At 42.2% G+C, this 20,080-nt stretch overlaps 1 protein-coding gene across 13 annotated transcripts in view; it reads left to right on the plus strand.

Moving 5' to 3' along the window:
* Positions 1-20,080, plus strand: part of STARD13 (StAR related lipid transfer domain containing 13) — a 297,430-nt gene that overhangs the window by 259,678 nt on the left and 17,672 nt on the right. For all 13 annotated transcript variants that reach the window (XM_080568407.1, XM_080568405.1, XM_080568400.1 and 10 more), the window contains 4 exons: positions 6,230-6,293; positions 11,462-12,840; positions 14,269-14,442; positions 16,509-16,668. In XM_080568407.1, the coding sequence (XP_080424533.1) occupies positions 6,230-6,293; positions 11,462-12,840; positions 14,269-14,442; positions 16,509-16,668 (1,777 nt within the window). The remainder of the gene's footprint in view (positions 1-6,229; positions 6,294-11,461; positions 12,841-14,268; positions 14,443-16,508; positions 16,669-20,080) is intronic.

The raw sequence follows: 20,080 nt of genomic DNA on the forward strand, positions 1-20,080 counted from the left end.
TCTCTCTCTTTTATTAAAATATGAGGTTTTGGAAAATAAACTAGCAGCTGGAGAGATGTACTGATATGACAATGCTTTATATTAGCCTAAATCAAATGATACTGCTGAGACCTACAGTACATAAGGCTAGACACAGATCTTGCCAAATTATTTTATTCAAGGGTAAAGGTTTTCATGACTGTCTAGTAACTTCTTCTGGAATTACTTTATTCTGAAGACAACATCCATTGGCTTTAATTTTTGTTGGGTGCTTTCAAAAAGCTTAGATCTAAGAAAGGAATGACACCTGTTATATGAGTCAGGTAGAAAGAGAAGCATTATACACAGATCATAGAGATGGAAGAGTCATGTTTTCAGATTGCAGACTTTTAATTTGTTGTAATTCAGGAGTTCCAAACTTTTAACTGAGAGTGACCCGTAAAAAGCAGTTGTGCCAAATGTCAAGTTTCAGGTTCATCAGAAACAGTAAACAGAGCCAGTCACTCCCTCCACTACAAACTGTGTTACTGTAACTACAAAATGAACTTTTTCCAAGTTTTGCAGTATACTGTAAATGCTCACAGCTCGGCCAACCACAGTGGCCAGTCTTCTAACCTTGCTTTGTGTTGGCATTACTATAAGGTGCATGCCAGTATGGCATAAAAGAGCTGTGGGCTGTGACACACTTTTCTGAAACAGAAAGCTAAGAAAAGGTCGGTTATTATTTCTGCAAGTACAGATTACCAGGTTGGGTGCCAAACTTCCATTCTTCATACACCCAAAACTCCCACTGCACTCAAAGCAACGCATGACCAAGCCTTCACATTCACTAACGGTGCATTGAGGCCATGGGAGTGAACAAAGTGGGGTTCTCCATTTTATTGGGAAGATAATTTTATAGTTCAGAGCTGGAGTGCTCTGAACTGTAGTAGTTCTAGCATAAACACTGAATTTCTCTGCGCTTGTGGATTGAAATCAGACTCTTAACCTCGTTTTATAATCAGTTTTCTGTGACATTGCAGTATACAAGAAAATATGAGCCACAAATGCAGAGGAACCTTTTCTTTTTTTTAAGGCAGCTGGTAGTACTTTAGTCAGGAAGCCTAAGACTCCCAGTTGTAAAAGATTTCTGTGACCTTTTTGAGATATTCTACCACTCCTGCTGTTGACAATATCATTTGAAAATTTGGCAGAGTAAAGACCAAATTGGAGGCCTTTGGGTTAGAGGCGTATCTTTTTTCCTATCAAGAGATTCCATTCAGATTTTATTGAGTAACGAACAATAGAAAATTGCCATGCAATCTGCAGGCAAGCGTTGTCAGCCTGCCAAAATAATAATTGGGCATGAAAATTTTATAGCTGGATCTCTGTGTCATTTCCAAAATAGCAGCAACAGACTCTGCTCTGGGAACTTTTTTGGCCGCTGTGATAAGAGGGTGAGGAGGAAAAGCCAAGCCATGTTGTACTTTTTTGTATTCATGTAAATACACTGACAATATATAAAGAATAAGTATGTAATACTACTATGATACTAGGGCCTTACACCAGGATCTTAAAACCTGAACTGTGCCAAACAGCCAGCAGCCTCTTTTTGCATAATCCATGTCTATTAGTTTGTTAATAATCCAAAAGTCGCAGTATATGAGATACTGTACTATTAGAGTTTGAAATGGTGATTGTATAGTCAACACAATCTGCTGAGTTATATTGCTGTGAATGCTGTTAGGAAACAAGCCCAGCTCCACGTGCAGCATGAAAAGCCCTGCCTTGAAGCCAGAGGAATGGCTCCCATTGATCTCAAGGAGAGTTGGTTCACCTTGTGTGAGTGTGTGGCCTTACTCAGTTGCAGCAATGATAAAAATGGTAGGACTGGAAAACAGCGTATCTTCTTCATGCACGAAATATGCAGAGCAGGGATGTGCCAATATGAGCTTTGCATACCAGCTCTGCCAGTGCTGGGAAGACCCTTATTCAGCATTCAGTCTTCAGCACAGCCCCACATGAAGAGCTGGATGGCCTCTTCCCAAATTCCATCACACCAGAAGAAGCCAGTGTATGCAGCACATAAACTTGGCTAGGAGTAATGATAAAACAAAGAAATAAGGTAGGATTTCCCTCAGAGAGGAATTTACAGAACCATAAAATGTGTTTGCTTGGTCCATGCCAGTCCACGCCAGCCCTCCCCACTAGACATGGTGCTTCCTCTTGCATGACCAGCCAGCTCCCTGTGCTGCATTCCCCACCAGATGCTGGAAGCAGCTGCTTGAACACGTCATGGGGAATTCATGGAGCTCCACGTTGCTTTAAAGTTGTCTTCCTGTTATCTGGATAGCTTTTCAGGCAGGACAACAGGTCACCCTTGAGGTTTTCCAGATAATCAGATTGTTCTTGGCTGCAAGATTGTATTTATTTGTGTGTGCTGCTTGCTGCTGTACAGGATACAAGATTCAGAGACTCGCTCTTTCTGATGAACTTCCACTAGAAGGGTAAATAAGCACAGCACCGGGGATGGGATTCAAAGTCCTAAATACCTGTATCTAATGCCACTTCAGATCTCCTCAGATAGCTCAGACTTCTCTATGGGCTGGCTGGACCAAGAGGACCTGCAGCAGCTGAAGGCCAGGCTCGACACTCTTGGGGATCTAAAATAGCACCAGACTCCTGTGTTTGGGCACCTAAATTACTCCTTTTATGTTTAAGTATTGTCTCAAGGGACACTTTTCAACACAGAGATGATGTTTCACCATAGTGTTTACCTGTGATGATCTGGAGAAAAAATACAATTAACAGGGAAGTTCTTACTGTAGTGAATATTTTCCAGGCTTCTCTTGAACACTGCAGAGCTCTCCAGACAAGCATTCAAATGCATCCTAGATGATTTGTTTTCTATGTAGCTACCTCTCTTGTGTTAATTTAATGTGTTTTTTCTGCCTTTTCTCAAGTCCAGATTTTGTGTTTTGTTAACATTAGAAACAGTCAGCCTTTTCCCATGTGCAGTGCTTCTCTCACTTTGACTGGGACATTAGTAACAGCCTTTTGTAGCCAGAGACTTTTATTTTTTGGGGTTTTTTTTGGAAAGATTTGTTGAGGACTTGGCTGTCAGTCATCTAATGACTTTAAGCAGATGAGAAAAGCTTTCTGCCATCGCTGGCACATCAACAGGGCATAAGAAGTCGAAACAGACTGGCTTTGATTGGAGTTGTTAGTACCAGGCAAGCTAACAAATCTGATCATTAGGTCTCTAATTTCACTGGCAAATCTTTCCACAGCATTGGAAAAGCCCCAAACAGCATGCCGTTGTTTTGTAGATGGGTAAATTTAAAACCTGAGGTTGAGCCCCTGGCTCCCATTAAGAAGTAGTTTTGTTTTTGATGGAGTGAGTTCCTCACAGAAAAGCCAGATTAGAAAGCAGCCAGCACCATGGTGAGGCTTTCTAAGCCTCCAGTTTAAGCAACGACATTTGCTTGGATAGAGCTGGCCTGTCAGTTCTCCGCTGAGAGTAATGCAGTTAGCAGGAAAGCAATTGCTTTGGATGGTTTTGTTTGTTCGACCGTGAGCTTTCTGCACCTTTCTGTGCTGAAGACGAAGCTCTCTTTTATAGAAATACCATGACACTTTCTTCAAAGTGTTAAGTCACTGGCTGTCACTTTCCTCTCATCCTGCTCCGAAAGTGCATCGCGTGCTCCTGTGGTTTTAGGTGGCAAGTGGCATCACACTGAGTGAAAGGAGCACTGACTCCTGCGTGTAAAATGTTTCCTTCTACATCTTCTTCACCTAAACAAGTGCAAATAGGCAGTAAGTGTAAGGCTATTTTATAAGCTCTTGAGGAAACAGTTGTAGAAATCACCTGCCAGGGGCTGCTGCGGAGACCAGAGGCCTACTCAGGGGAGTTTTTCCAGCCTGCTATCATGGAGATGAGGGAGATGGAGGCTGATTACTGAGGTGTGACAAGCAGCTTCAAAGGAGGTAGTGGTTTCTCAGGATTTCTGAGCCTTTGGGCATCAGTTTAGCTCACTCCTTGCTCCCATTCAACCTTGTGGGACACGTGTAGGTCAAGGGACCAGGGAGGACTTTCCAGTCCGTGGTCTGGATGCACCCCGGTTGGTGCTGTGGTCTGTTGGGGTCTAGCACGCTGTCCTTCAACCCTAGTCTGTCAGATAGGGGAAAGAAACCCAGGGAAAAGACCCAGGGGAAAGACTCAGGTGGGATGTCAGGACATTGCCAGGTCTCGCTCACACTAACGGAACACAAACTGAGGGCACTCCACAGCATTCAGGTGAAATAAAGTGCCACTGTAAAGACCTCCAGATATGCCAGTTGTTGCTCATTGTGCAGACTAGAATGGCGTATATAAAGCCACTGCAGCAGTGTCTTGACTCAGCTGTGCAGTGGCCAGGTTTGGTGGGAGGCAGCCCAGCAGTGTGCTGCACACAACAACACATCACTGTGGAAATGCAGCTACAAAATTGTCCCTCCAGCATAGGGCAGCTAACGCAGAGGTGCAGGGATTCATATCTGAGCTGCTTTCACCCCTCGGAGGAAGCTGTCTCCACAAATACAAAGTTGGGTTGGAGTCCTTTGAACTTGTGTCTGTGCCTGTACATATTTGGAATCGATATCAATATGCAAATTTAAACATTTTACATTCAAAAGAAGAGCAGAACATTACTCAGCTGGAGCCCCAAGAAAATGCAACTTTGCATTGCAAAATTCCATGTTTGGGCAAAAGATGAGTTTTGCAATGATAGATGTAATCCCTGAGGAGGAGGATCTGTGGGCAGAAGGCTGAAGATATCGTTACAGAGCCACAAAGCCTGCAATTTATTACAAGGCCGTTGCTAACACACATGTAGGCTGTGCTTGTGCATGCATTATACTCAGATTAATATGATGAGTGTAGGGCTTTTCTGATATGGCATACGGGTTTTATTGGCTTGAGTTTAGGAGAAGTATTTTATCTACAAATGAGCAGGTGGTACTTTGCGAAGGAAATTTTTTAAGGAATATCCACATTTGGTGAGCCTGTTCTTTATAAGTGGTGAAAATTTGAAATGGTTTCTAATATTAGAAGTCGCAGGGAGGAGTATGCTAATGCTGTAATGCTCTTGTGCCATATGAGAGATTATATCGTAGATGAGATACTTTTTTCACATGTCCTTGTAACTTCTCACACATATTTCAAACTTTATCAGTTCTGGAGATTTGCAGCCTCTTCCTGGGACGCAGAAGCAACAGGGGCAGCTCTTGTTGCAAAGACATCGTAGATAACAGGCAACCCACGAGAGTGTTGTGGGCACATGCCTCCCTCAATCTGCCTTTCTATATTTTTTGAAGTTCAGCCCTAAATCAGGAAGATGTTTACAGTTGAGCATATTTAACTCTGAGCCTCTGCTTTTAGAAGATGGGTAGTTTCATGAATCAGGATTTGTAAGTATAAATAAAAAGCAAGCATTTATGCTTAACATAGTAGGTCCACTATTGAAAGAGAATGTTTTCTTATGTTCTCTCTCTGCACATGGACACACACACGTTTTCACTTTCCATTTTTATCAGATTGTCATTTCAATCTATTATCTTCATGGAATAGCCTTGGATTTAAAGAGCAGAAGCCTTTCAGAGTTCCTGGTAACATCATTACAAACAATTCATGGTCAAAAATAATGACAAATAGTTATTTAAAGAAAATATTAAATCTGTTACATTTTGGGTGTGTTAACCTGTCTATAAGACCCACAGGTGTAGGCTGTAAAAAAAATGTTTAATTGCTAAAAGTTCTTACGTTAGCTTTTTAAAGGATGTATTAACTGCCTAAAGTGAGGAACTGAATCAAAAACTGACTTTTTCTTTTGTCTTTCACAAGTGCTTTGAAATCCCCTAACATTTGCATTTAATCTTTTTAGACCAACTATGCTACGTTCCTGCAGAAGACAACCTATGTCCTTATTCTCTTGTCATTTCTCCATATATCACAGGTGTTTTGTTTATACCAGTTTCCTTTGCTAAGTGTTTTAAGTGTCTGTGAATTAAAAAAGCAGTATAGAAAAACTAGCTATCAAGGAATGGGAGGTTAAGATGCCCTTTTAACACAGTAGTTTCATAGCCTGGAATAATATGAACAGTATCGTTTTCTGAAGCCTGTTGTATGCAGTTAGCACCCTACAGGCAGATAAGAGAAAAGCTTTTGAACTTATGAAAAGTCATGCCCTTTAATCAGAGGCAGCTAATCTTTTGAATTTACTTTACCCTGTAGACGACTGAACACACTGAACAAGTGCGCCTCAATGAAACTCGATGTGAACTTCCAAAGAAAAAAGGTAAGGAAACTTCATGAAATGTGCGGGCTTTACCTTGGATTTTGTGATTAGAGCTCCCCAATTTAGTTTTTAAGTCAGTAACGCTCTTAAAAGTAAGTTAAGTGTATTTGACTCCGAACGTGCGCGTCAGCATTATGTGGAAGGACAACAGTTTGCTGAATCTTGAAGATATAAAGAAAAAAGGAAAAACTGTGACGAATACAGCAGGAACAATACTACGTGTGTTAAAAGGGCACATGCAATACTTAAAGCTTTATGTATCTGCGATTCAAGTTAGTGGGCGAAAAGACAGTGCGTTTCCATTAGGCGGGCTTGTTTGCCAATGCCATGTGAGTACACAACGGAAAATCCGGCTAGGGAAAAATGGAAGCTCCTTGAACGGAAACAACAGGTTTTCTTTATTTCTTGTTCTGACTTATTCCCACTTAAGAATATGAAAATAAATCCCGTCATCCTTATAACTCCTGTGTAACACGGGAATTATTTGAGCTTAAAGGGTTTCGGCGAGGAATGCAGAAGCTGCCTATTGATTTTGAGAGTTTTGTAACATGCCCAGCGTTAACTGTTGAACGTTTGGTTTTCTAGTCACAAATTCCCCCAGGCGCACAACAGGGTAGTGGCTGATGCTGAGAAATCTTGGAGTATATTTGTCTTTCTTAGACTGTTTGTCTAATGCTTTTTAAAAACTTCCTCGAAGAAAAAAACTGGTGTTTTTTGTATTTTTGTAGAATTGGTCTGCTTATACTCTGTACACTGAGGGAACTTGGACAAAGAATGAGTTTAATGGCCAGATATTCTGCCTTCTACCCGTGCCCATTTGTTCTCCTGTGTACGTAGCCTACTTAGCGTGCGTTTTGTCCATTCACTGAAGCCAGGGGAATACCATCTCTTCTTCACTGCCTCGGTCCTAATGGATTTTTCTTGTCCTTGCTGAGTGCCAACACTTTCCACATCAAATACCCACCTCACACCTGACAGAAAGAACAGCAAAATCCCCTGGCTACAGGATCCCTTTATGATTGGGGCAGGTAGGCAGTACAGCGAGAGGCTGAGGTCGCTCAGCTAAGGCCAACTCAATCGATGGTGTCATTGACCTGCTTGGAGAGGTTTCTGGGTTGTGTACATGCACACGTGTACTTGTGTTCAAGCAGAGATATTTGAGCTGCACAAGGGACGGAATTGCAAAAAGCAACACATAGGTGAACGCTGATTATCCTTTGGAAATTCTGTTTAGATGTTAGTTCCTCTCCTGCTCTTTGACATGTTTTGGGTTTGGTGTGAGGTTTGTATGCTTGCTTGCTTCGTTAGGTGTCTGATTGTGTTGGTTAAAAAAGGAGTATTTTCTTGTTATCATATTTTTTATTAAATTTTGCTGCCACTCCTCCCTCTTCTGAATGGGTTGAAGCCCTCAGCTGCTCTACTTGTGGGTGACCATTATTTTGCTGTGGGAGTGCGGCTGCCCTGCCTGGTACCCATTCAAGGGACAGGAGCTATTTGGGTCTGTAAGTGCATGAGGCCAGGGAGAAGCAGAGCACAGATGAACGTGGAGAAAGGGGACAGAAGAGATTTGTGATGGCAGATACAGAGCAAGAGAAAATAGATGAGAACGTGGGGGGGAGAAGATGAGAGAAGAGGGACTGCTGACAAAAAAAAATGTAAATGCAAGTACAAAACCTGGAAATTGGGTCTGGAATTGAATTGGAATTGAATCAAGTAAACTTTTTTTTTTTTTAATGGTAGATACTGCCTTTCCTAATAGTCTCTATGGTGATCTGAACAATGAAATGCAAAATCAGCTTGCTTTGGAGGTTCAGCATAACAGATTCGCACAGGACGAGCGCAGCTGCTTGAGCAATTCATCCAAACACGGCCAAGCGAGCTGCCAGAGAAGGTTCCTGTGAAAGCCAACGAGGGGTGAGCGTTCCCCACCACCCACCCGCCTCGTGCTAGGAGGTGCATTCACACTGTGGGCTGCTCTCTTCCCGTTGGCTTCATCGAGACGCACACAGAAATCCTTGTGTATGTGTTGCAAATATGTCCGTAAGCGATTTGGACAGACAGAGATTAGCTTTTGGATTAACTGCCTTCTGCAGCTGTCGATTTATGAGAATTCCTGCACCCAGCTGGAGAAATGTGGCAAAATTCCACCGCAAATAAACCTACTTTTTGCCTTTTGTTAGCATCCCTCTGTATCTTAGGAAAGTATACCCTTGCTCAAAAAGCTGTACTATTTTAAATCAGCTGTGACAAATCGGTGAGTCAAAACCTCTTTCTCTTTGGCAAATGTTATCAGTCACTTCTCAAGAAACTTGCCCCTTCTCGTCTTCCCAAGAATACTGGTATTAAATGGGCGTTTGAACGTGCTCCAAAGCTGTGCACTTGATTTCAACCTAGGTCAGTAGAAGTACACACTCGCTGCTCCAAGATGTCTGCTCCCTCTGTGTGAAATGAATTGTGGCTTTGAGACCTACTCTCGGTCTGCTGTCCCCATAGCTGGTGACGCGTCGGTTGGTAAAGTGCTCTCTGCATTTTTTGGGGACTATCTCATTTGTCAGGGCACTCTGATAGCGAACAAGAACAGTGGGTCATTCAGGATGTTTGTGGCTTCCACAATTTCTACCGATTCCATCAAAAGAATAGCACATTATGTCACAGGACACACAGCGTAGCTGAATTTGGAGTGAGTCACCACAGCAGCATTTCAGTATCCAGATAATTTCGTCTGATTTTTCTTCTGATGAAACACAAGCATGTTTCATTACCAATTAAAAAACTAAACTAAATCTTTTTCTTTTTTTAATAGCAAAAGCCCTCTGCATTTTCTGACTGGTTCTTGGGCAGAACATAATCCTCTCTTTGCTGTGGTTAGTTGCAAAACTTGTTTACTACCAATTGCAATTTCTGTTCAACTCTACCTTCTTAAAAAAAAAACTCTAAAAATTAATTATAGTATATTCACCACTGAATTTATGTTTATTTCTGTCTACTCATACTCTGTGCTCTCCTCTTGTTGTTTTTCACAATGTCTCTGTCACTTTGGCTAGTTTAATCTATTCTAGCCTGTAGAAAATACAGGCTAAATCCTGACAGTTCATACAGTAATGTTAGTGCAGCAACAGGGATTTGTATTAGCAAGGAATCTTCTTTAAGGTCCCCTTTGTTTATTGGGATGTACAATAAATAAAAATATATTTTTTTATCCTATTGGTTGGTGCCATGAACACTTCAGCAGTGATATGCTTTGTAGATATAATTACCACTACTAAATATTTTAAAGTACATCCCTTGCAGTTTTTAAAATATCTAGTTTGTGGCACTACAAAGACCACAATATGGATTTTGAAGAGCCTGAATCTCTTCAGTGCAGTCGACCATTCCTTTAACACATACAGCAAACTGCCAAGCTGAAATGAAGGTAGAGCTGGCTGATACTCCATTTCTTCCCTGCAGACAAAATGGTCAAAGTAGTGTTAGCCTTTTCTAGCCCCTTTCCTAGTGCTTCACTAGCTGCTTAATTTTTCTCTCCAGCTAGCAGCAGAACTAAGATACCCATTCATTCCCATGAACTAACACCAGCTGCAGGAGCACTGCACACCTCGACATTAACAGATAAAACAGGAATGACTAACCCCAAAATTTCATAGCTGTATTTTATTTTATAGCTTGGACATGATCTAAAACATCTGGCTGACTTGAAGTGATAAACTGGGAAAAGCTTATGGCAAGAGGGAGGCCTGGCACACTGCTGATCCCCATCTCTATCTCCTGAGGTTTCACATTATTTAAGGTTTAGGGGTTCTGGTAAAATTTGTTTTACATTTTTCAATTAGACAGGCCAGTAGAGATCTAGTCAGAGATGGGAGATAACTTTACCATCAAAACCTCATAGAAAAATACTTCTAATAATAGACTTTTAAAATGAGAATTTTTCCAGTCCCAAAATAGTCTTTCTGGTTTAGCACCTCATTTTAGTCTGACAGCCTGTCATATTTTACTGCCTTCATACTGCTTCCAAGAATGTGAAGAGCTGTTTGGATGTCATGTAGGTGAAGTTAGTTTGTTCGGCTCTAAAACAAATGTACAAAAATAATGCAGTATAAACCCAGTTGAAAGTCAAGGAAAGGATACTCATTAGCAGCTGTGGGCTTCACATCCTCAGAGAACAGCGAGTTTGACACTATGTGCTTCATGCTGAAGATGTCTCTTTTTTGTCTGGGCAAACAGACGAGAAAAATGTCATGGGGAGAGCTTTTTTATCCATTTTTTTTCAAGGTACATGTTGTCTGAATTGAAGACTAGCTCCTGGAGCTGCCAAAGCATAAGCACAATTCTGCATGCCCAAGGCTGAGGGCTGGGGTCCAGATGAGACCAGGGAGAGCTGTGGGGCTGCTGCTGCCTTGGGAAAGGTGGGGGGAAACCAAAAAGCATGGGGTGGGGAGCGGGTCATCACTCATGGGATGCCTCTGGTGGCAAAGGCTGGCACTCTCAGAAGACTCACCTCAGTGGTGGGCACTGCCCCATCCAGGACTGAGCATTGGTGCTCTGCATCCCCACACCTGCCCTCAGACTCACCCTGAGCAATAATACTTCCAAGTATTATTTGTTACTGCTATTTTATTTTTAAGTGTTATTTTGAAGTATTTTATCTGACATGTTTTTGAAACATGAATCTTGTTGGATTCACCTATCTGTGAAGATTATTGCTGCTATTGCCAACGTTTACTTGGCTCTCGCTGCAAAACTAAGGTTAGTGTTGGATATTTGCTTGAATGGCTCATGTTGCTGTAGTACCCAGCCACTGCCCAGTCTGTACTGTATATATTTTAACACCATCCCTGCAAGTCAGGTTTTCTCTACATGGACCTTTCAAAATCTGTTTTGTTGTGTGTTTTTTTCTGGGCAGTCACTATGAGCATCAGTCCTATGCAGTTTAGGGCAAAGGCAAACCACCCCACAGAAGCCAAGAGGCACTGATAGGACTCATGACCTCCCTAACAATGAGCAGGCTTTTATTCCTTACTTGTTAAGATGCTCACTGCAGTCTTTGATCTTTCATAAGACTAAGTTCAAGGAGGCTTTGCCATTTCTTGCTCACATGGAGCAGCAGTCGCATTAATTCAAATAACAAAGGCACCTGCTTTTAATGTATGTCACTTGCTATTTTCCAGAGTGAAGATTCAGATGAAGAAGACCTCTGTGCTATCAGTAATAAATGGACTTTCCAGAGAACTAGCAGACGATGGTCTCGAGTGGACGATATTGATGTTTTGCTTCACCGATCAGACAGACATGGATCTTCTGGGGACATTAAAATGAAAAATACAACAAGCAGCGAGAGCGTCCTTACAGATCTGAGTGAACCTGAGGTCTCATCTATTCACAGTGAGAGCAGTGGGGGAAGTGACAACAGGAGTCAATCCGGCATCAGCAGTGCTGCCAGGGAGACCTGCAACTGCTCTGGCCAGCATGATGTAGAAAGCACACAGCTGTTGGACTCCACAGCAGTAAGCACTGTCCTGTTCCCCAAGGACAACCTGAAGAATGAGAAACCAACACGAACCAAAGCAAAAACCTTTCTAAAACGCATGGAGACACTAAAAGCGAAAGGTGTGCATGGAAAACTAAAAGGCTCTGGAAGAACAGGTCCTTTAGAAATAAGCGGACCGATTCTTCAGCATGAGCCAAAATCCCTGAAAGACATGCACTGTGTACAGATCGTCAATGGTGATCTCCAAAACTTAGGACAAGATTCAGGCAAAAGAGGACTTTCATTTTCTGCCAAATCCAGCAGTGAAAGCAGTCAGTCCGAAAACAGCAGCAGTGGGGTGAGCACACCGTGTTTGAAGGAACGCAAATGTCACGAAGCAAACAAGAGAGGTGGGATGTACCTGGAGGACATAGATGTTCTGTCAGGAGCAGCCTTACGACAAGTGGTGGACCAAAACCGCAAAAATGAATTTCATTCCCAAGAGAACTTGGTTGTGCATATTCCCAAGGACCACAAACCAGGGACCTTCCCAAAGGCACTTTCTATTGAAAGCCTCTCGCCTACTGACAACAGTAATGGCGTAAACTGGAGGACGGGCAGCATCTCCTTAGGAAAACAGAACTGCTCTACTCCAAAAGAATCCGGATTGATGGCCTGCTGTCCTAAAGAGAGCAGAATTAGTATTTATGACAATGTGCCAGGTTCCCACTTGTATGCTAGTACGGGGGACCTTCTGGACTTAGAGAAAGATGTCCTTTTTCCTCATTTAGATGACATTTTGCAACATGTCAATGGACTCCAGGAGGTAGTAGATGGTTGGTCAAAGAATGTGTTGCCAGGTCTGCCGGTTGATGATGATCGGGTCAGGGAATCTCCATCGTTGCCTTTCCAGTCACCCACACAGATCACACTTGATTTTGAAGGAAACTCTGTCTCTGATGGCCGGACCACGCCAAGTGACATGGACAGAGATGGAACATCCCTGAACGAATCAGAGGCCACTGGTGTTAGGGACAGGAGAGACTCTGGGGTGGGAGCATCTCTCACAAGGCCAAGCAGGTAGGTAGCAAGATGTGTATGCAAATCCATCTTTCCTCTTCCATTAACAATAGAACAGACTGTGAAGTGAAGCAGAAGCAGACTCAGTCTGGGAGTCACAAGGCTGACATCATTACAGTTGTACTCATCCTATATGGGAAAGGGGACTTCCCAGGGAAAGTGTGGGACTTCAGAAGAGACATCCTGCTTTGGAAATTCTTATGTGCAATCAGTGGAGAATTGATGTAATAGAACAAACTAAGGCATTTTTTCTCTTGATCCATAATATCCAATAGGACACTGCATATATTGTGGAATCTATTTTCAATTGGTTTTTGAAATTATTTACCCCACTGTGTATGTGTCAGTAGCCTCATGCACAATTTTTATGCCCTGGTCTGCTTTAAAAATGTGTCCTTCTATTCTCAAAGAGAATTTCTCTACCCTGCCCCAGTCCCCTACACATCTGGTTGATATGATAGTATACAATTAACCTGTTAATAAAAATAAAAAGCAGGATTTTGTTAATAGCTAGGAGACCGGTTACAAGTTAGAGGGATGAGTTCCTCTTGAGCCAGAGGAGCATGGCTATGAGTAAAGATCTTTGTGGATACATACAGCTGTTTGTAGGGTGGGTTTTTGTGTGCAGAAGCAGTGAGAAAATACTCGTTACTTTCTGATCTGCAGTCAGTCTTGAATCCTTACAGAGAATTCTTCTGTGCCATGATTTGCTGCTGCTCATGCTTGCTCACTTACCACCATCACAAGCAAGTGAACTCAGGCAAACTGCTAAGTAAATAAGCAGTGCCAAAGTTTGTAGGATTTGAGCCAGAACTCATGTTTAGCCAAACAAGAAACTGAAATGAGTTTTTTCCAATATATGCAGTATATAGAGAAAGTGTATTGGGATAAAGAGAAGATGTGAAGGTCTCAATAGCTTGGTGGTTGTGGGTCTCACCTAGGAGATACAGGGTTCAACCCCTTCTCTAAAAAATCTTTCAGTATTTACTAATAGAGCTATCTGGAGAACTTTATCTTCAGTTACCTTGATGGTCAGGCTGGTCTCCTGGGAGGTGAGGGACCAAGCATCAAATCCCATTTCTGAGTCAGGAGGAGAACATTTTAATCCAGATCTCACACATCCTGTTGGAAGTGTGTAGACTAATGGGCATAACAGGCCATGCTGCTTCCTTGAGTACAGGTGTTGGACCTACACCCACTTGGGAATCTAACATAAAAAAAATCAAAGCTTGATCATTTCCAAAATCAAGAGACTGAGCAAATTGAGCCTCCAAGCTATTTTCTTTTAGTCAACACACCATGAACCATAATGTGTATGTTTATGTATGTTTTGCATACTGCTGTATCTCACAGTATACCATCCTTTTCTGCCCAACTAAAGCAGTTGTTTCTTTTTCTATTGTCTTTTTTTTTTTTTTTTTGCTATAGGCGATTACGATGGCATAGTTTCCAAATCTCTCATCGTCTGAGCCACTCCATCGCATCGCTTCACATCAGTAATCAGTCAGCAGCCCAGCTGAATCTACTGCAGAAATTCTCTCTACTTCGTCTTACAGCCATCATGGAAAAGTACTCTATGTCAAACAAACATGGCTGGACCTGGTGAGTACCATCACTAATTGGAAAAGAGATATCTTTGGGAGGAAATAATTTTTTCCAATTCTATTATTTTGATAGAAGATTTAATTAATACAGTTCAGAGCAGCGATTGACTTTCACTAGAATTTGAAACTGTACCTTTTAGTCTGTTGCTGCCTTGTGACTCAGTGGCAGAAATAGATCCTGGAGATGTGATTTCGTTCCTGTGCTCGGACAGAGTCAACCCCAGCCTCTCTAATGACACTCGAGTTCCAGAAAAATAAACAGGAGTAGGCGAGAGTGATTCAAAGGAGGAAGTGTTTACACTAAGTCTTCCCCAAAATTCATTTTGTGATTCAAAAAGAAACAGCTGCTGATAATATTTCATATATTTGATATTGTTTTGTTTGTGATTTAAAAGAACAGTTAGAACAGTTACAGGAATTTTCTCTACAGATTGAAAGATGCAAGCTTTACCCTAGGTCTGGACTTGCATTAAAGGCAGCTTGCAGCTGTAAAAGCTGTAACGCCTACCTGGTCACTCAGACAGTGGGGTCAAGGGCAGCTGGACATGAATACCGGCAACGCAGCCCCTTTATATGCAAACAGCTACAGAAATCTGCATGTTTAATAGTGTACTAACCCTCATGGGCCACATAGACTGAGGTAGCCTGGAATGGAAACGGACATAGATAAAAAGATTATAAGTGTCTGAGAAATAACAAAAGGATAACAGAATTTTTCCCTAATACACAGATGTTGAGTACAAAAATAATATGACTGGACATTTACATTGTGACTTTCACAATCAAAGCACTTTACCAAAATTCACCTTCAGAAATGGAAAAATAGATACGAGGGAGTACTTGTGAGATCCACCTCACTAACATCAGGCATTCCAAAAAGTTACAAGTCTGATCTGAGCATGTCAGGTCTGCTGTCTTTATGGTCAGTGAAAGAAGACAGACAACTCCAAAGGCAACTTATCCTATGCAAGACTAGGGGTTTGGGTCACCCTTCAAAGGTGGGAGACCACACTCCACAGTGGGTATAGAAGCAGTCAGGACTGCTAAGTCTTTCTAAATCTCCTTCAGAGAGCTAAAATTCAGTAAGATGAGCCCCCAGCTTGCAGTTCTCTTTTGGTGCAGTTCCCTCTGGCTAGCTGTCAGCATGTCTGTGCTGAAATGAGTCTCACCTTAAGCAACTCCAAACAGTCAGATTAGAATACAGCAAAATCTAGATCCTGCTGTTTGTACAGAGGTTTTCCCTCCTGGCAAATATTTCTTCAGTTTGTATAATCAGTCTCTAAGGATTTATAAGCAGTGGGACTCTAAATAGCTGTAAATCTTTATGCTGTACTCCTTCAGTAGGTCATTTAATCCAAGTTTTAGCTCCTTCCCACACAGAAGAGAAAATCTTTGTCATATTCAGGTCATATTCATCCTCTTTTTTTTGAATTCCACTGTAGTCATGACTCCCACAGAGGGAATCCAGTTTCTTCCCATTTTCACCATCATTTACAGAAGAAAGCAAGCTTAACAGCTTCGCTTAAGTAACTTGACTAGAATCGACTGCATGACACCAGGGATGCATCTGGCACATAGGGATTTCTCACCATCATTTATTACTGTAAATTGTTAGGCAACAGAAATGCTAAACCACATAACTGATGGTATAAAAATCATACAACATGTTAGAGGACTGAACTTCCTTTTCTTTAAGATACCCTCTCCAGTAGTTTTTGCAGTGCAATTCCTTTGAATCCTTAATAAAGGAGTCCTTTGTTAATGAGTCCATAGTATAACCATGTTGTTTTCAGCTGAATGACACTGGCACAGTAAATGTCTTTTGTTAGAGCAGATTGTCATGATATATCTTAGAGACAGAGGCCATCTACCTGTAAAAGTTATCAAGAAATCCATCAATTATACAGATTGTAAAGTGTCTATGTATTGTCCATTAAACATTATTTGACCATCTTTATTAAATAGGAGATGGTCCCAGTTACCAGTTTCTACTCATGTTGTTACTCAGAAAGGTTCTGTAAATACTCTGATATTTTCATGCACTCTGTTTGTGTTAATTTTCAGGTCTGTGCCAAAGTTCATGAAGCGAATGAAAGTACCTGACTACAAGGACAAGAATGTCTTCGGCGTGCCTCTGATAGTTCATGTCCAGAGAACAGGACAGCCGCTTCCCCAGAGCATACAGCAAGCACTACGTTACTTACGGAGCAACTGTTTAGATCAGGTATGAACTTTACTCCAGGGACATGGTTGATTTTTCTGTAAAGACGCCCTAAACAAACAATGGTGGACCTTTTTGTACTTAGCACCAGAATTATTTGAAGGGTCTTTTATCTCATGTTGGGCCCAGATCTCCTCCAGTGACTTGATACCTGATGCCAATATTGATGGTTGTCATTTGTTTTTTTTTGTATTGAGCTAATGAGCTGAATTCTTATAGACATAACAGTCTTGCTGATTCATACACAATAGCCTACTTCAAGGAATGGTGTGGGATCTTCCTGTCTATTGAGTCAGTCCTGAGAAGAATTCAGGATTCCCAGCTTCTACCCATAAGCTTATGGTTAACTATTGCCACTAAGAGTTAAATGCAGTCACCATTTCACAAGATATGGTACAAAAAGTTTTATTTACTTAGCAAAGAAACAAAAGTCCAAGAACAGAGAGCAAACTCAGCAAAATATTCCAAGTATTCTGTTGACAAAGTCAGATGTATCCAGATAGAGTTGGGTCACCAGGGGTTCAATGCCAAAGCCATTACGGTACGTTTCCTTTTATAGTGTTCCTAGCTGCAACAAGCCAGTTGGGGAACCCGCGTGCTCCAAGCATTTCAGGTGTTTGCATTCCCTTTAATATTCCCTTTAATTACGAGCAGGGCCATCATATTTTTTACTGTTCTTCCCCTAAGGATGGTGAACGTAGGGCTGGAAGAAACCCCCGGCTCATTGAGTTCAGTTCCCTATTATTATTAACATCATAGCATATAACTGCTTCCATAACTGCTTTTAGATAGTTGTAAGTTCGAAAGGGGCAAGCAGCATTTTATTCTGCAGGCTTTGCTGCTTTCGCAGCTCTGAGCACACAGAAGGGGTGTAAGTGATCAGTTCTGAATCTTTCAATTTCTGATCCCTATTCTGGTTGCTATTCAGGCTATTGAAAGACCTTCAATATCATCAAGTCCAACCATCAACCTACTTACTTAGTCCCATCACTAAACCATGTTCCTTACTGCCACATCCACACATCTCTTAAATACCCCCGGGAACAGGGACTTCACCACTTCTCTGGGCAGACCATTCCAGTGCTTGACTACTCCCTCAATGAATAAACTCTTCCGATATCTATATCCAATCTAAACCTCCCTTCATGCAACTTGAGGCCATTTGCTCTCATCCTATCACTTGGCACTTGAGAAGTGATCAACACACTCCTCGCTGCAACTTCCCAGCAGGTAATTGTAGAGGGCGATGAAGTCTCCCCTCAGCGTCCTCTTCTGCAGACTAAACAACCCGAGTTCCCTCTGCTGCTCCTCATAACTCTTGTTTTCTAGTCCCTTCACCAGCTTCATTGCTCTTCCCAGCACAAGCAAGTCAATATCGTTCTTGTAGTGAGGGGCCCAAAACTGAACACAATATTCAAGGTGTGGTCTCACCAGTGCCTCATACAGGGGACAATTACTTCCCTAGTCCTGCTGGCCACACTAGTTCTGATGCAGGCCAGGATGACACTGTCCTTCTTGGCCACCTGGGCGGACTGCTGGCTTATGTTCAGATGGCTGTCGGCCAGCACTCCCAGGTCCTTTTCTGCCAGACAACTTCCCAGCCACTCTTCCCCAAGCCTACACTGCTGCGTGGGGTTGTTATGACCCAAGCACAGATCCTGGCACTTGGCCTTGTTGAACATCTTGCAACTGGGCTTGGCCCATCAGTCTAGCCTATCCAGATCTCTCTGCAGAGCCTTCCTACCCTCGAGCAGATCAACAGTCCCACCTCACTTGGTATTGTCTGCACCTACTAAGGGTGCGCTCAATTCCATATTCCAGATTGTTGATAAAACTGTTAAGCAAAACTGGTCTCAATACCAAGCCCTGAGGAATTCCACTAGTGACTGGCCACCAGCTGGATTGAACTCCATTTACTGTGACTGAGCCAGGCCTTCCAGCCAGTCCTTCCCCAGCAAACTGTACTCCTGTCCAAGCCATGAGCAGCCAATTTCTCCAGGAGAATACTGTGGGAAATGTCATCAAACGCTTTACTAAAATCAAGGGAAACAACATCCATGGCCTTCCCTCATCTACTAGGCAGATCATCTTGTCACAGAAGATCAGGTTAGTCAGGCAGGACCTGCCTTTTGTAAACAAATGCTGGCTGATTCTGATCGCTCGATTGTTCTGTATGTGCCATGTGATGTTGGGTGACAGTCTTGTTCCCCAAAATGGAGGTCAGAAAAATAAACGTCTAGCAGCTGTGAAGCACAGCTGTTTCCTTTTACAGCCAGGGGGAAGACATAGGCCCTTCTTATCATTTCTCCCTGTTGACTGTACAGAGACCTTGCAGCGGTCAGACCTTGACAGCTAATTCCCTGGATGTTGAAAGTGAGGTGAGATGAGTTGTACTAACTGTAATGTAGTGTGGAAATCAAGGGGTGGGAGGAATAACTTGTTGAAAATGTATTAATAGGGGTTGGAAGTGGAAGATGCATAGAGACAATTAGAAAAAAATATATTCTGTAGTTAACATTCCTGGTAATCGCTGGGGTAATCTGGGTGTGAGCTGGGAAACCCAGAGTAAGAAGAAAAGTTATGCTGCAAGCCTGGAATCACTGATGTGATGGAGCTGGAGGAGGAGAAAAATGCCTAAGTATGAGGAAAGTAGATGGGGAGGTAAAGATGGACTAGTCAGAAAAGTAGCAGAGCAATAGGAAGAAAGAGTAAAGAGAGGAGAAGTAAATGGGGAAGAAAGTAAAAGGGAGAGTAAAACCAAAGAGAAGGGAAAAAGCTCATACAAGATCTGGGACAGTCAAAAGGAGTGTCCGTGGGCAGTCTCAAGCAAGTATCTGTGCCAAGAAGGAGGGCTTAGTTGCTGGGAAGCATCAGAGGTACGTGAAGGGTCATTTCAGCTCAGCTTGAGTTTCACCTCAGGGTGGAATTGGGAAAATACTGAACAGAAAGTGAAGAAGGAAGAATACAGATCAGAATAATTTAAAATATCTTTCCACCAAAAACCTTTCTAGGCCAAAAAGCTCCAGGCAATTCACCTTCTCTGCTTTACAGTCACTCCCTTTGTTCCCATTTAATTCAAAGTCTCCTAATGCCTGGCCAGAGGTCTAAGCAGCATCTAGTCTTCCCACCATCTTGTATATGTGTGTCCTGCAGAAGGCAGTCTTGAGTCCTGAAGAGGCATCAGAGCTTCTGCACTAAGTAAAGTTGAGGTTGCTTTAAATCATTATAAAGTCTGGGTCCTGGCACTGAAATGTCTGAGATGTGAAGAGCTTCACCTTTATTTGTGGAATATATTATTCAGTTTCAGCTTCTGAAATAGAAACTGCTTTGCCTTTGTCAACCGCATCTTTATTTCTGTTATGCATCATATGGCTGCTTGCAGGGTAGATGATCCACAGCATGAGGATAATAAAGA

Source organism: Anser brachyrhynchus (assembly GCF_964034855.1).
Source record: "Anser brachyrhynchus genome assembly, chromosome: 1".
NCBI lineage: Eukaryota > Metazoa > Chordata > Aves > Anseriformes > Anatidae > Anser > Anser brachyrhynchus.